The sequence below is a fragment of the Bos javanicus genome, chromosome 16, assembly GCF_032452875.1.
Source record: "Bos javanicus breed banteng chromosome 16, ARS-OSU_banteng_1.0, whole genome shotgun sequence".
In the NCBI taxonomy this organism is placed as follows: domain Eukaryota; kingdom Metazoa; phylum Chordata; class Mammalia; order Artiodactyla; family Bovidae; genus Bos; species Bos javanicus.
The window spans coordinates 40,775,107-40,793,019 of NC_083883.1; the positions used below are offsets into that span (position 1 = coordinate 40,775,107).

The following is a 17,913-nucleotide window of genomic DNA, read 5'->3' on the forward strand; positions in this document are numbered from 1 at the left end:
ATCATGGCATCTGGTCCCATCACTTCATGGCAAATAGATGGGGAAACAGTGACAGACTTTAGTTTTGGGGACTCTAAAATCACTGCTGATGGTGACTGCAGCCATGAAATTAAAAGACATTTGCTCCTTGGAAGAAATACTATGACTAACCTAGACAGCGTATTAAAAAGCAGAGACATTACTTTACCAACAAAGGTCTGTCTAGTCAAAGCTATGGTTTTTCCAGTAGTCATGTATGGATGTGTGAGTTGGACTATAAAGAAAACTGAGCATTGAAGAACTGATGCTTTTGAACTGTGTTGTTGGAAAAGACTCTTGAGAGTCCCTTGGACTGCAAGGAGGTCCAACCAGTCAATCCTAAAGGAAATCAGTCCTGAATATTCATTGCAAAGACTGATGCTGAAGCTGAAACTCCAATTCTTTGGCCAACTGATGCAAAGAACCAACTCTTGGAAAGACCCTGATGTTGGGAAAGATTGAAGGCAGGAGGAGCAAGAGACGACAGAGGATGAGATGGTTGGATGGCATCACCGATTCAATGGACATGAGTTTGAGTAGGCTTCAGGAGTTGGTGATGAGGGATAGGGAAGCCTCGTGTGCTGCTGTATGTGGGGTCACAAAGAGTTGGACGTGACTGAGCTACTGAACTGAACTGAACCCTCCCCGTTGGTAGCCACTAGTTTCGTCTCTATATCTGTATGTCTGCTTTTTTTTGTTACATTCACTAATTTGTTTTATTTTTTAGATTCCACAGATAAGTTATCTCATACAGTATTTATCTTTCTCTGACTTATTTCACTTTTAGCGTAATGCCCTCCAAGTCCATCCATGTTGCTGCAAATGGGTAGATTGCATTCTTTTTTTTTTTTTTTGCTGGGTAGCATTCCATTGCATGTGTGGATATATATACAACAGGTTCTTTATCCATTCATCTGTTGGTGAACACTTAGGTTGTTTCCATGAGTTGGAAATTGTAAATAATGCTGTTGTGAACATTGAGTACATGTATTTTTTCAAATTAGTGTTCTGTTTTTTTTCGAGTACATACAAGTGAAATTGCTGGGTCATAGTTTTAATTTTTTTGAGAAACCTCCATACTGTTTTCTATAGTGGATGCACCTATTTACATTCCCACCAGCAGTGTGCACGGGTTCTCCTTTCTCCACATCCTTGCCAACATGTGTTACTTACTCTTTTTTTTGGAATTTATTTAGTTTTGGCTGCACTGGATTTTCATTGCTGTGCATGGGCTTTCTCTCAGTTGCAACGAGTGGGGATTATTCTCTAGTTGGAGTGCACAGGCTTAGGTGCCCGGCAGCATAGGGAATCTTAGTTCCCGGACCAGGGATTGAACCCAGGTCCCTCCATTGGGAGGTGGATTCTTAACCACTGTACCACCAGGGAAATCCCTGTAAACTTTTTGAGAATAGCCATATGACAGATATCTCTTTGTGGTCTTGATTTTCCTTTTCCCTGATGATTAGTGATGTTGAACGTTTCCTTAATTTAGAAAATCTGTTTTGTATGCCTAGTTTCAGCAACAGTACAAAGAACAAAAACCCCTTTCTTTTAATAGTATATTAAACATATCCTTTGTCAAATGAGTTAGCTTATGTAAAATGTATAGGATAGTATCTGGCATAGAGTAAGAATATATGCATCAATTAATACAATTCTTATCATCAGTACTATTTTTCTCTTTTCTAGAATATGAGGAACTGGGTTTAGGAGTTTGCCCTGGTAAGGGACGAGGGAACAGAAGACATGCTTAGAAATAATGATAGTTTTTAAAATTTTAAAATGTTAAACACTTAGTATTTAAGCCTAGATACTATATATCTGAACAGTACATCTTATTTTCTCATTATATTGAACATGATTGTTTAGTGAAATGAAAGTAAGGTAGGGAAAGACTCTTGAGAGTCCCTTGGACTGCAAGGAGATCCAACCAGTCCATTCTGAAGGAGATCAGCCCTGGGATTTCTTTGGAAGGAATGATGCTAAAGCTGAAACTCCAGTCCTTTGGCCACCTCATGCGAAGCATTGACTCATTGGAAAAGACTGATGCTGGGAGGGATTGGGGGCAAGAGGAGAAGGGGACGACAGAGGATGAGATGGCTGGATGGCATCACTGACTCGATGGACGTGAGTCTCAGTGAACTCCAGGAGTTGGTGATGGACAGGGAGGCCTGGTGTGCTGTGATTCATGGGGTCGCAAAGAGTCAGACACGACTGAGCAACTGATCTGATCTGATCTGATATTTTAAATGAAATTATGAAAGTGCTTTAAGAACTTTAGTGAAGCATTTTGAGATAATAGATGATTTCTTGATACTGTAGGCAATAACTCTAATATTGGTAGGATGTACTAATAGAAGTGAAACATGAGAGAAGATGCATTTAGAATAAATAATTTAAAAATCTTATTTTTGACAAAATCAAATATTAACCTACAATATTTTGTTTTAAATGTTGGTAATTAGCTATTTAGAGGCCAGGCAAGAGCACCAGCAGATCCAGGGTCTACAGTTCACATGTTTTAAATCTTTACACAACTTACAGTATGTGAATTCTTGAAAACCCTCTGTAGAACTATAAAGCATTTTTTCCTGGCTTGGATTTGTTTTGGAAATCACTAATATCACTTTTAACTTATGCTGCATTATGTCCATTAAATTGTCAGATCGTCTTTTTTGTTTCTATTTTAGTGAAATAGAAGACTCTGGTACTATCCCTATAGCCAAGCCAGGGGAAACTGAGCATTCTGAAACTGATTGTGATGTTGGTGAGGCCCTTGATGCAAATGCTCCAGTTGACCAGCCTTCCTTTGTCAGTCCACCTGAAAGGTGAGTGTGAGCTGTTGTTTGTCCTTTATATGATTCTATAATAAATGGCAGTGTCACCTTTGAGTAGACTTTGGTGCATACTTAATTCAGCTTTATGATTGAGAGGAAACTTCTTTGTGCTCCTTTCTTGGTTTACTTTGTATTCATGTACACTTTTTATAGTTTGGATTTGTGTGTACTTGTTATTCAGCTGAAATTTGTTGATTTAATATGCCTTTTGATTTCAAATAGCCTTGTCGGCCAACATATAGAAAATGTGTCATCTTCGCACGGCAAAGGAAAGATAACAAAATCAGAATTTGAATCAAAAGTTTCATCAAGTGATCAGGGTGGTAGTGATCCAAAATCTGCATTGAATGCTTCTTCAAATAATTTAAAAAATGAGGTAGGTAAATAACATGCACTGTCTCCTACTTTGTTACACAATGCATTTTCGTTTTTAACTAATCTTGTAATTTGTTAATTGTATTTGCCATAAAGTTAAGGGATCAATAGTTAGTGATAAATGTGGAACTGAGGTGAAGTGTGCTCCCAGAGAGCAAGTGGTTACTTCATGAAACTATTGCCAGTGTAATGTTCATATATAAAGTTGTCCCAAGTATGACCTCTCTTTGGTTGTATTTAATTATAAATGGTTTTCTGCCGCCATAGACTGTTTGGTACCAGATGCATAAAGTCCTTTTTTAAGCAATTTTTAAAGAGAGCTTTATAGAAGTTTTGATTGTTTTAAGTATCTTCAAACTATAACTCAGTAATACAGGATTAAATTTAGGCTCTTCAACTAGAATTATTTTAAAGGGACATTTTACCCTTTGTTATTTGTGTGCAAAATACAACTAGACCAGCTTATATTAACGAATATGATTCTTAAAGGCAAGGCTCATCCCTGTATAATAGTTGTATTTTCTTTTCTCTTTTTGAGTTTTTACTTTGACTTCATGTGGAGGCCAGTACACAGGCCAGTACAGAATTTCCTGAAAGAATGTTGGCAGAGAAGTGTATTCCCTTCATCTAAGAAATAACTAAATAAAAGAGAGAAAGGCCACTCAGTGAACTTAACAAAAACAAAATGAGGAATCGGAGTTCAAAGTACTGAGTGCCACATCTGTATTTGTTTGTTTCTCATTTAACTTTTCTGTTCTCCACTTTTTCTTTTACATATTTTCTGTGAATCTGCATTCATTACTAACTAAATTTCATTCTGGAGACCTGACTATCATTGGGCTAGCTGTTTCTGTAATGCTGCTTATAAACGTAGGAAGTTAACATTTCATAGTCCAAGATCTTGTAGGAACAATTTTCCAGTGAAACCAAGACAAGTGTGTGTTACGGTTCAGTTGTCAAGTACCACAGGCATAAATAAAATTAGACAAACATTACAAAAATGTCTTCTTTGAGCTATTTAAGTACCAAATCTAGAATTCAAGCAGTGCAGCTAGTTTTGCCCAAGATTTGCTTGTTCGCCTTGACCATTCACAGCAGTGTCTTGCAGATCCTTGAGATAACAGGGATAAGCTCTCCCACTCACACAGACTTAACTGGGCAGAACTATTCTCAACTGGATGGTGTATAGAACTACTGGACACTCTGTGATAACGTTCATTCTCTGACAGCTCTTTTGGAGTATTAAATAATTTACGAAGTAATTAATTGTAAATTCCATTCCTTTGCTTGTTATAATGCTTTGCAAAGTAATTTTATTGTGTTGTTTAGTTTTTATATTTGTTGCTAAGAGGTGAGAGAGAGTGCTCTGCCTGGCCCTCAAAGAGTGTGTGTGTATTCTTACTTTTTATTGTATTTCTTTTAGTATTTGGGCTTTACTCTCAAGCATCTCAACTAGATTAATTTTTATAAATATTTGTTTATTTTCTCACTTAAACTAAATTTTTATTATTTAATTTTTAAATTAGTGTAATGTTGGTCTTTTAGTTTTATTTTCTGTGTATTAGTTTTTAAATAGCTACATACTTTTATAAGCTTGTGTGTTCTGCAAAACACTCCCAACATGGAGGTTGTAGAGGAACCAATTTGCTAGTTTGTCTTCCTAAAGCAAGATTATAGAAATTCGGGTTGGTGTGTTATACTAATATACAAATTAGCATTAGTACTCAAAAATGTACCCTAATATGAGATTTGTGCCATTTACTGAAGTGAGTGAGTTTTAGTCTCTCCATTGTGTCCCACTCTGCAACCTCATGGACTGGAGCCCACCAAGGCTCCTCTGTCCATGGAATTCTCGAGGCAAGAAGACTGGAGTGGGTTGCCATTTCCTTTTCCAAGATTTATGGTCTAAATAGATTTTGTATACTTCTCAAGGCACTATTAATAAATGCATTATGTATTGTTTTAGGAAGACAGAAATAATGTTAAAATGGAATGAACATCCTTGCATACATTCTTCTAATTAAGGTTAAAATGACAGATTGAATTGTATGCCCTCTCCAGTTACATATCTTCTCTCTGCTTCAGATATAACCACTATCTTGAATTTGTTTTTTGTTTACATTTTAGAGTATATTTTTAAGCTTTTTTCAAATATTCATTGCTATAAACAATACATACTATTATTACTTGGCATATTTTGAAACATAAAATGATGTCATTCTTAAGTATCATTTTACTCAACATTGTTTTTGAGTTTTATTTATTCTTTGTTTTCACTGTTATATTTGATTCTACCACAATTTACCTGTTCTTCAATTCATAGATATTTAGATTATTTCTAATTTTTTGACATTATGAATAGTGCTGTAATAAGTGTCCTTATGCATATTTTCTTAGGCACATATGTATGTTTTAATTGATATTTATACATGGGAATTAAATTATTGGATCATAGAGTATGCATATCTTTAATATTGCTAAATGTCACACTCACTTTAGCAGTCCATAGATGTCCGTGGCTCAACAGGCTATCACATTTTAACCTCCATCAGTTTGGTATACTTTATTATCTTTAGTTTTCATTTGCACTCCCTGATTTTACTAAGAGTGAACACTTTGTATTTTCTCTTTACTCAGTTGGCTGTTCCTCTTCCACTTTTCCCCATTATTGATTTGTAGGCAGTATTTATGGTTAGTAATAATCCTTTGTTGTCTGAATGTGTTTCATATATTTCTGTCTGTGGCTTATTGAACTGTGTGGTGTATGGCCTTTTGATAAATTTAATTTTCAAATTGTAATCTAGCCAGATTTTATCAGCCTTTTAAAAAATGCTTTCCTTCATCTTGCTGAATCCTGGTACAGCCTGAATCATGAAGATATCTTTTCTATACTTTCTTTAAAGCTTTGCTTTTCACATTTAAGTTTTTACAGCCACCTTAGAATTTTATATAAATGATACTTTAATTTTTAAATTTTTTATTGAAATCTTTGGTGGCTCAGTGGTAAAGAACCACCTGCCTAAGCAGGAGTTGCATGTTCAATCCCTGGGTCCAGAAGATACCTTGGAGAAGGAACTGGCAACGCATTCCAGTATTCTTGCCTGGGAAATCCATAGACAGAGGGGCCTGGCGGGTACAGTCCATGGGGTTGCAAAGGGTTGGATACCGCTTAGTAACTAAATAACAACAGCAACAATAGCTGATTGATAGTGTTGTATAAGAGTTGGACACTACTGAAGTGACTGAGCACGTTGTGTTACTTTCTGTTGTATAGAAAAGTGAATCAGTTGCATATATATGTATATCAACTTTTTCTTCAGATTTTTTTCCCCCAGTATAGGTTATTACAGTGTTCCATGTGCTATAATGTAGGTCTTTATTGGTTATATAAATGGTACTTTTTATTAAGGATTTAGTAGAAACAGTATGCATGCATGTATGCAAGCTTAGTTGCTCTGTACTACCTCTAAAATTAGCTTGCTTTAATATATATTACTTTAATGTAGATTTTAAGGTGGATTCACAGCAATTATAGTATCTGTACAGTTTTTGTATGGGTAATTGTTGGCTTATGAAATTATATAGAGTTTATTACAACCCATGCTAATACTGCTAACATATGAAGGGATTCATCCTGTGATACTCAGGTAGAAGGTTTTAATTCTTCAGAGAGAAACTCAGCTTTTAAGTTAAACCAAAACTTTCCTTTGTATGTTTTTGTTTTTTCCAAAATACTATCATTCATTATAAAATTGGACTTCTAGTTTAATTTGACAGAAACATTTGTATTTACTAGTATAATTTATTCTGTTTTCTCTGTATTCTTTGAAACCTGAAATCTATTTATTTTTGACATTTCTTTCAGAGTTCTGATTATACAAAGCCGGGAGAAATTGACCCTACACCTGTCACAAATTCCAAAGACCCAGAAGATATACCAACATTTGATGAATGGAAGAAGAAAGTTATGGAAGTAGAAAAAGAAAAAAGTAAGGAAGCACTATAATGTAATTTTTTTAAGGGATTGGTTTAAATATGCAGTTTCTCTTTTTAATTGGTAAAATAAAGTAAAACTTCTGAAAACTTTTTAAAGGTGAAACTTACCAATATGCTTTTGGTTGCCCACATGGAATTTGTCTATGTCTGTGTCTTATTAATCTTAATTAAAATACATTATTGTAAATTATTAAACAAGGCTAAAATAAGATAAAGTGGGCAAAGCAGTGATTTTCCATCTCAGTTTGTAAGAGGAAAGTTGAAACATGGAAAGTTCTCAGTCATAAAGCTTTAAACTGTAAACAGAATTGGACTAAAGTATTACACTTTCTCTTTGTCATTGTAAAAGTCTCAGAGTTAAAAATTTTGTTGGGGTTAGTGATGGATAAACTTCTTTTTTTTTTTTTAAACTTCTATCCTTAATACAGTAAAATGTATATGCAAAAGTTTTGATTCTCATAGTAAACTTCATTTTATGAATTACACTAAGCATAAGTCAAGTAATGTGGATTTTTGTAGTTAATTTGTTTACTAAGGATATAAAGCTATTTCATATGGGTTTTAAAAACATTCTCTTTAGTATTAAAACCTGGACTCTAGATGGCAGCCTGTTGTTCTTGAGATTGTTTGTTGTGGGTATTTTCAATCATAATCATCATATATATATGTTCATAATAAGGTTTGTCTGCAGGTCAGTCAATGCATCCATCTTCTAATGGAGGTCTACATGCCACAAAAAAGGTCCAGAAAAATCGAAATAATTATGCTTCAGTAGAATGTGGTGCCAAAATTTTGGCAGCTAACCCAGAAGCCAAGGTACTTAAGTACAAAATTCTTCTATACATATAGGAAGCTAGAGATTTTATTAAATATATATGCAGTGGTTTCCTGGAAACTATATTTTAACATGAGCTATTTTCCTAATCCACTAATAAGTGCAAGATTATGCTTTTAAAGACATAATTTCTTACGTGAATTCTTGGTGTATTGGTTGATGCATTGCACCATTTTTTTTTAAGAGCAGTTATAGGTTCCCAGCAAAATTGAGAGGAATGTCCAGAGATCTGCCATATGCCCTCCGTCCCCACATATGTTAGTCTCCTCCATTACCAACATCTCCCACCAGAGTGGTACATTTGTTATAGTTGATGAATTTATATTGACAGATTGTTACCCCCTGAAATCCATAGTCTACGTTAGAGCTCACTCTTATATATTCTGTGGGTTTGGATAAATGTATAATGACATGTATCTGTCATTATAGTATCATATAGAGTATTTTTACTGTCCTAAAACTCCTCTGTGCTCTACCTATTCACTTCTTCCGTCCTCCAGCTTTTGACAGCCACTGATCTTTTCACTGTCTCCCTAGTTTTATCTTTTCCAGAATATCATATAGTTGAAATCATACCATATGTAGCTTTTTCAGACTGACTTCTTTCACTTAGTAATATGCATTTAAGTTTCATCTGTGTCTTTCCATGACTTGATAGCTCCTTTCTTTTTAGTATTGAATAATACTCCATTGTCTGGATGTACCATAGTTTATCCATTCACCTACTGAAGGGCATATACTTGGTTTTTAAACTTTTAAAACCTGTGTTTTAAAAGGAAATAGCTAATAGGAAAAATCATTTTGCTTCTATAGCAACAGATGTTTAATTTTAGTTGTTTTATTACAAGCCTTACTTAGCATAGTATAGACAAAACTTGTAAATTTTAGCCGCTATTATGCTTTCTTCCCAGGTGTTTCAGTCTCTTAGGCATATTTTAATATCTAAAAATATAGAAAACCTAGAAAACTTGAGAGTTGAAGTAAATGTTTTTCTTTAATTTATTCCCTTAAAATAGAGCACATCTGCTATTCTTATAGAAAATATGGATCTTTATATGTTGAATCCTTGCAGCACTAAAATTTGGTAAGTAATATAAAATTGAATAAAGTATGCTTCATATATATATATAAACCTTTTATGTTAGGGTTAGATTGATTTGTTCATATATTCACTTAATAAGCATTTATGATTGGTGTTGGTACTATACTTTCCTTAGGTTCTGGGGTCTAAGGACCTAAAATGTCTTTCTTTTTAAGGATGTCACACAAAATTGACAGATCTAGTTCAACAATTATCAAGTAGTATGAAAAGTATGGCTGAAAAGATACTGTAGAAACAGAGATGATATATAACAGCAGAAGAGAATGAGCTTGCTAGAAGAGGTGATTTATGAACTAAATCTTGAAGAATTAATTCCTTGAATTCATAAGTAAGTCACAGATAAGGGAGACAGAGGTATTCAGGAATTGTAAGAAGAGACCAGCTAATAGGAGCGAATGTCTTCTGGGCAGCTGTAAGTAGGAGCAAACTGAAGAAGCTGTTTTAGTGATTTCAAGAATAGAGGTACAACCTAGAGTAATCATGAAAGATGAGCCAAGAGACTCAGTTTAGCAGTAATTAGGCCATTCATGCTATGTATACACAGCTTAAAAGTTTCTGAGGTTTATCTTAAAGACCATAGGGAGTAATTTTAAGTAAGGTAGTAAGTAAGGTAGTTTTAAGTTTAAGTAAGGAAATGACATGACCTCACTGGCATTTTGGAAAGGGTTTTCCTCAAAAGATGGCCTACAGCATAATGCAGTTGGAAGCAGTGAAACCAGTTAGAAACCTGCTGTCATAGCTTATGTGGAAAATAAGGGCTTTAATTAAGGCATGGCAATTTGGATAAAGAAGAGAGAGGAAAATCTGAAAAATGTTTATAGCAGTTAAAATTGACAGCTTTTGCTTAGAAATCGGATGTGAAGAAGTCAGAGGCATCTGGTAAATCTCCATGGATTTTGGCTTCATTGCTTCAATCTAATTCTTCCATTAACTAAGAATATAGACAAAGAAACTTATGGGGGATATATAGGGAAAATAATGTTTAATATGCCAAAAGTTTTATTAGATTACTTGGTTTCATTGATCAAAAACAGCTATTTTAAAAAAGAATTGAGGTAAATCACCACTATTTTACTGATTGATTAATGATGTGGTATAGTCACTAAGTCACGTCTGACTCTTTGCAACCCCATGGACTGTAGCATGCCAGGCTTCTCTGTCTGTGGGATTTCCAAGGCAAGAATACTGGAGTGGGTTGCCAGTTCCTTCTCCAGGGGATCTTCCCAACCCAGAGATTGAACCTGCATCTCCTGCTTGGCAGGTGGATTCTTTACCACTGAGCCTCCTGGGAAGCCCATTTTCCTCTTTTAGATAATTGTTTATTCACACTTTTCCGATTTACAATAATACATTTATCATAAAATTCTCTTATATATGGGAATTTGTTTCTATACTCTTTGTCCTGTTCCTTCGGTCAGTTTATCATTACCTGCAGAAACACCACACTCTTTAGCTTCATACACCTTAATACCTGGTAGGGCAGGTTTTTGTACCATATTCTTCAGGACTGACTGGATTGTTCTGCCGCTGCTTGCTTTCTTTTTTTTTTTTTCTGTTAAATCTTAAACTTATTCTATTGAGTTCCCCAAGTGTCCCATTGGATTTTGTTTGGGATTGTATTGCATCTTTTGCTGACTTTTAAATTTTGAGTTTACCTTATCCTATATAGGGCATATCTTTAAGTTGTTTTTAATGTCTTTCAGTTATTTTTTTTTAAACTTTTCATGAAAGTATTGTGTATCTTTTGTTAAGTTCATTTGTGGGTATCAGCAGGAAACTAACACAACGTTGTAAAGCAACTATACTCCAGTAAAAATTAATAAAATGTTGTGTTTAGACATCCAGTTTTTTTTAATGTATGAGTATTAGATCCAGCTACTTTTTTATAGTCTCTTATTTTATTAGTTTATATGTAGAATCTTTGAGGATTTCTGCATAGAAAATTATAGCTTCCCTACATATTTTTCTCCTTTTTAAAATTTTCTAATCCTTTTTATTATATTTTACTTTCTTTTTGTCATCACACGCTGGCTAGATCATTGAGAAAATTGTGCGTAGTGATAGTAGGCAGTTTCATCTTATTCCTTATTTTGAAGGCAGTGCATCTAACCTAATACTTATAAGATATGTTTTTTGTTTTTGTTTTTGTTTTTGTTTTTACTGAAGTGTAGGTGATGCTAGTGGTAAAAAACCCATCTGTGAGTGCAGGAGATATAGAGATGTGGGTGCAATCCCTGGGTTGGGAAGATCCCCTGGAGAAGGGCATGGCAACCCACTCCAGTGTTCTTGCCTAGAGAATCCCATGGACAGAGGAGCCTGACAGGCTACAGCCCATAGGGTCACAAAGAGTCAGACAAGACTGAAGCGACTTAAAGCACATAGTTGATTTCCAAAATTGTATTAATTTCAGGTGTACAAAATAGTGCTTCAGTATTTTTCTTGATTATATTCCATTTAAAGTTATTGCAAAATAATGAGTATATTTCCCCGTGTTGTACAATATATCTTTGTTGCTTATTTAATCTGTGTATAGTATTTTATGTCTCTTAATTCTGTACCCCTATCTCGTCCCTCCCGTTCCCTCTGCCTCCTGTTAGCCACGAGTTTGTTTTACTTTCTTCTTGTCTTCTTCGTCATGGGTGGATCGACCCTATGTTCGTGGGGTCATTTCTGGGCTCTCTGTCCTGAGCTGCTGATCTGTGTGTCTTGTTTCTGTATCTACCATGCTGTTGTGATTACTGTAGGGTTGTTGTATAATCTGCAGTTAGGGAGTATGATATCTCAAGCTTCTTTTTTCTCAAGATATTCTAAATTTGAATCTCAACTGTAAAGCCTTCCATGTTTCAGGGAAGATGTTAATTTTAAATTAAATATGTGATTTCAAAGATAGGACATTCATGTGGCTCAAACTCAAAAAGGTGTTTAAAAGAGGTAGAGGAGCTACAATGAGAAATACACTTCCAGTCTATCATCTATCTTCCTATTCACTGTTGAATTTTTAGATACCTTTTTATTTTCTTTATGCAAAAACATAGAGATTTTATTTATCTCTCAGTTTTCACAGCAGCATATTATACATAATATTTATCACCTTGAATTAAGTTTTAACTTAAAATTTTCTGGTGATGATTCTATTTCATTCATACATAAAACTTTTTCTTTCTTTTTTTTTTTTTTCGATAACTTCATGAAATTCCATTATATACTTGTACCAAGATTTAACTACTCTTATGTTGATAGTATTTGGGTTGTTTATAGTAATCTTTTGCCATAACAGATAGTTATTATAAATAAGCTTGTGCATGCATTGTTTCATACTTGTGTGAATAGGTGGCAAGGTTTAAAAACCATATTTAAAAGCAGTAATTATGAGACTGTATGTGTGCTAAGTTGCTTTAGTCTTCTCTGACTCTTTGCAACTTCATGGACTGTATAGCCCACCAGGCTCCTCTGTCCATGGGATTCTCCAGACAAGAATACTGGAGTGGGTTGTCATGTCCTCCTCCAGGGGATCTTCCTGACCCAGGGATCAAACCCTTGTCTCTTAAGTCTCCTTCATTGGTAGGTGGGTTCTTTACCACTAGCGCCACCTGGGAAGCCCATACGTGAGTTTTCTAGAAAATAGAAAATAGGTTTTCTATTTCTTCTCAACTTAGTTTTAGTAAATTAGTTTGGTTAATTACATTTTTCTAGAAATTTGGCTTTAATCCATTTTGAAGGTTTTTGTAATGAAGTTGTTCATGATATTCTCTTATAGTTAAAAAATCTTTTCTTTGTACCTTTGCAGATAAGTCTAAGGTTAGCTCTGTTCTTTCTCAAGATTATTTTGGCTTGGGGTATTTTGTGTTTCCACCTAAATTTTAGAGTTATGCATTCTAGTTTTGTAAAAATGTCATTGGTATTTTGGTAAGGATTGCATTGCATTTGCAGATTTGTGTAATATGTTCATATCATCTAAATTTTGACACGTGGTCTTTTATCAAAGTACTCTTATATTTACGTTTGCTACTTCACTGATCTTTTAAGATTTCTGACCTACTATTAATTAAGAGAAGTATGTTGAAATTAGATGTGTCAGCTTTTATAGTTTAACTAATTTACATGTGTTATCTACTTCTAAGAAAATATAAAAGATGAGGCTTAGATAAAAAAGCATTTTAAAATCAACCTTTATGAGGCACAATAACATATGTACTACTAATTTTATATATATATTATGAATGTTTACTGCTGTTGGTAAGTCGCTTCAGTCGTGTCCGACTCTGTGAGACCCCATAGACGGCAGCCCACCAGGCTCCCCGTCCCTGGGATTCTCCAGGCAAGAACACTGGAGTGGGTTGCCATTTCCTTCTCCAGTGCATGAAAGTGAAAAGTGAAAGTGAAGTTGCTCAGTTACACTTTAATATAAGTTTTAGAAATGTTAAATCTTCTTGGTGGATTGACTGTACACCTGGTAATACATTTGTCCAAAAATTTATTTTAATAGTATCAATAATATAGCTCATATCTTCTTAGAAATTGAGAACGTTGTATGCAAAAGAGGTAGAGGAGAATTTGCTTTTTCTTATTAGTGCTCTATTAGATTTGTAAATAAAAAGCAAAATCTGAGTCTGATTTTCTTTAATTTCCTCTCCCTGGGGTGGTAGTACAGTGTTTAGGCTTTGGAGCCAGATAGATGTCTCTTTTAACTTTTAACTTTGTTACTTACTTGCTAAATAATTCTTAGTTAGGGCTCTTGATTCTGCCTTTTTAACAGAGAGGAATGAACTGTGGTTTGAAAAAGATAGTTAATTTTCTCTGACACAGAAACCTCAAGTTGATATGTGGGGCAGGGGTATAATAGAAAACAATTAAAGGACACATACCACTCCCGAGATGTTGTCCCTGCCTGCATTGCTGTGATGATTTCTTCCTATCACATCCTCATTGTGACCTGTAAGGTGGGAGAAAGCAGAAGTAGAGGTAGCAGCTTCCTTTAAGGCTTGACCTGAAAGTTGCACTGGAGACTTCTGCCCATATCCCATCACCATAATTAAGTAACCTTGCCAAGACTGGGAAAAACAGTCTTTGATTAGTGACTATATGCTTGGCTACATCTTTGGAGAGGGGAACAAGTTTTATTTTAAAAAGGCAGAAAGGAAAAATGTGAAGTAACCAATTGAATGATTCTGTAAAATAGAGATAATCTCCTATGCATTTTGGTTGTAAGAATTAAATCAGAGCATGGACATAAATCATCTAAAATGGTACCTGACACAGACTAAACATTCAGCAACCGTTAGTTTACTTTTTATCAGGAGCTGTTCTCTGAATCATGGCTGTTCTTACTTACCATCTTCTGGAATTCAGTTCTGTTGCTCCCCAACATTAACACAATATGTTAATTGTAATGCTTTTAATTTAACATTTACTTGTCAGTGTATATAATCTCATTTGATATAATAATTAGTTTATTAAAGTATTGATTAGAGTCCTAGATGTCATGAGTATTTCTTTCCCCAAATGCCAAGCAGAACCATACTGTTAATGTTTTCCTAAATAGCAATATTTTGTGGCATCTTTTCCAGGTCCATGATACGTATCTCAAATATAATTTTTTTTTTTTTTCAAAAATTTCACACACGTGATTTCATATAGTTCCATAATAATCCTTACTTTTCTTTCCCTACCCCTATTTGCCATCCCCTGTTCCGTCTCCCCACTGGTAACCGCTAGTTTGTTCTCTGTACCTGTGAGTCTGCTTTTTTTTGTTTTATTCACTAGTGTGGTGGTATTTTTAAAAACAGTTTTATTGAAGCGTACTTGACATATAAAAAACTACATGTAAAATAAATTGTAAAATGTTAAAGTGTACAATTTGATAAGTTTTGATATGTATTCATCTATGAAGCCATCACCACAGTGAAGATAATAAACATAATCTGTCTCCCCCAAAATTTTCTTCATGCTCCTTTATAATTTTTCTCTCCCACCCCTTACCCCCATAGCAATTACAGATCTGTTTTCTATCACTATACATTGGTCTGTATTTTCTATATTTTTATATAAATGCAATATATAGTTTCAAGTATCATTTTTAATAGCTGTTTGTTATTTCATTGTCTGAATGGGGCCATAATTTGTCAATCAATCCTCTGTATTAAACATTTAGGTTGACTTCCCTCCCCCCAGCCCTCACTTTTATAAACTGTGCTTTGATATATTTATTAAGATGCATATACAAGGGTGATCATTTGGAGCTGTGTGTCCATAGATTAAATTTCTAAGAGTATATTGCTGAATCAACAGCTGTGGTACCTTTTGAGATAATATGGCCAAACTGCCCTCTAGACTAGTCAGGTGACACTCTTACTAGTTCTTCGTCAAATCATTCCTTCTCCAAGAATGAGCTTTGTCATTAGAAAAGAATCTTTATTAAAAAAATACTGTAGGACAAAATCAGTATTTTTTTCCCCACTAATGCTGTGCTTGGGGAATACTTAGGGGTGTTCTTTCTCAAATCCTCTTCCTTCCTTACATTTTTTTAATGAATAACTTAATGGAGGCCTAGTTTATGTAAGCTGTTAATGTCGTGTTTAATATGAATTGTTATTCTAGTTGGTTTATCTAAATAATTGTCTTGTGCTCTTTTTAAAGGTTTGTTATTGAACTCTGTGAACCAATTCAAGTAAAACAGTTTGATATTGCAAATTATGAATTATTTTCTTCTACTCCTAAAGACTTTCTGGTTTCTATCAGTGACAGGTAAATTCTAAAGCTGGTTTCTATGGAGTTAATATTGGATTTTCAGAATAAAAATTTTAAAATGGGTCATGTTTTAAAACTTTAATTATTTTGTTTTTTGTTTCAATCAACTTGTATCCATTTGGAAGAACAGTAATAATACTGTTGTAGGGTAGTCATTTGTTAGTTTACTTTCATTAACTTATATAGTGCTTATAACAACCCTCTGATGTTATTCCCTTATGAGATGAAACAGAGAGAGATTAAATAGCCTATCTAGGTCACGTGATTTGTGAGTTGGACAACCAAGATCCAAACATAGATCTCTATGATTTTGAAGTCCTTACTTTTAATTATTATGCTGTATTGCTTCCAAACATTTCTTTAAAAAGTTATTAAAAACATATATGAATATTTCATTTTATATCATTTTATAGCATATGATTTTGTTAAGGTTTATTTTAAAAACTTTGGTATATATGTGTGATTATAAGGGAAACATACATTCTAAGGAATTTGGTAGAGAATCCCAGTTCTATCAATGAAAGATACTGTATTAACATTTTAATACGTTCCCTTCCAGTCTTTTATACACATTTATATGTTTATCAGATCAGATCAGTCGCTCAGTCGTGTCCAACTCTTTGCGACCCCATGAATCTCAGCACGCCAGGCCTCCCTGTCCGTCACCAACTCCCGGAGTTCACTGAGAGTGAGTCTCAGTGAACTCAGTTCAGTTCAGTCGCCATCGAGTCAGTGATGCCATCCAGCCATCTCATCCTCTGTTGTCCCCTTCTCCTCTTGCCCCCAATCCCTCCCAGCATCAGAGTCTTTTCCAGTGAGTCAACTCTTTGCATGAGGTGGCCAAAGTACTGGAGTTTCAGCTTTAGCATCATTCCTTCCAAAGAAATCTCAGGGCTGATCTCCTTCAGAATGGACTGGTTGGATCTCCTTGCATAGTTCTATCAAAAATCAGTTTTGATGCTTACATCTTGAGAATATCCTTTTTTTTGTATTAAACACATCGTTTTTAATAAATACTTGATATTTTCCTCCAGATGGAGGTATTTGTTCATTCCATAAATGCTTTTTGAGTGCCCGCGATGTTACTATGTAGGATGCTGTTATTTATTTAATCCTTCTTTTATTATTGACTATTAAGAATTTTCTGTGGTGTTTCTTCCCCTACCCTACATGTAGCATTGCCTATATACAGTTTTCAAAATGATTTCTGAAGATCTCTTACTCATTTTTCTTTAACTAACTTTGCTCAGATCATTTCCTTTTTCCCTAAGCCGTAATTTTCTTACCTGTCAAATGAATGTGTTCAGTTATGACAAGTAAAGTGTATTTTTTTAGTGTGATAAGAGAATACTCATTACTTTGAGGGATTCTCTAAATGCTGTAGTAAAGAAAAACAGTAGTTTGGGGCTTTTACATTAGATTTCCTTTAAAATCGGAAAAGCTGTGTAAGTGCTGTGAAATTCAAATATGATAGTAAATGACTTTTTCTGTTTCCCTTTCAACCAGTACTTATGCTTTATATCATCGCACACTTCAGTTCAGTTCAGTCGCTCAGTCATGTCCAACTCTTTGCGACCCCATGAACCGCAGCACGCAAGCTTCCCTGTCCATCACCAACTCCTGGAGTCCATCCAAACCCATGTCCATTGAGTCAGTGATGCCATCCAACCATCTCATCCTCGGTCGCCCCCTTCTCCTACTGCCCTCAATCTTTCCCAGCATCAGGGTCTTTTCAGATGAGTCCGCTCTTCACATCAGGTGGCCAAAGTATTGGAGTTTCAGCTTTAACATCAGTCCTTCCAATGAACACCCAGGACCAGTGTTCTCCTTTAGGATGGACTGGTTGTATCTCCTTGCAGTCCAAGGGACTCTCAAGAGTCTTCTCCAGCACGACAGTTCAAAAGCACCAATCTGAGCACACACACACTGGTACATAAAGAGTAGTACCTCATCCTTCCAAAACACTCTCTTGGCTACTTTCTGTTTTAAAGCCTCCAGTTTAC

General features: G+C 34.8%; 1 protein-coding gene across 7 annotated transcripts in view; it reads left to right on the plus strand.

Annotated features, from left to right (window-relative positions):
• Positions 1 to 17,913, plus strand: part of SUCO (SUN domain containing ossification factor) — an 89,371-nt gene that overhangs the window by 29,669 nt on the left and 41,789 nt on the right. For 4 of the 7 annotated variants that reach the window (XR_009729925.1, XM_061382645.1, XM_061382646.1 and 1 more), the window contains exons 5-10: positions 2,709 to 2,846; positions 3,078 to 3,231; positions 7,096 to 7,219; positions 7,906 to 8,042; positions 9,078 to 9,145; positions 15,800 to 15,907. Coding sequence is in view for 6 of the 7 variants with exons in the window: in XM_061382645.1 (XP_061238629.1) it covers positions 2,709 to 2,846; positions 3,078 to 3,231; positions 7,096 to 7,219; positions 7,906 to 8,042; positions 9,078 to 9,145; positions 15,800 to 15,907 (729 nt within the window). In the remaining variant the exon portion in view is untranslated. The remainder of the gene's footprint in view (positions 1 to 2,708; positions 2,847 to 3,077; positions 3,232 to 7,095; positions 7,220 to 7,905; positions 8,043 to 9,077; positions 9,146 to 15,799; positions 15,908 to 17,913) is intronic. The other 3 variants (XM_061382648.1, XM_061382650.1, XM_061382651.1) reach the window with 1 other exon arrangement.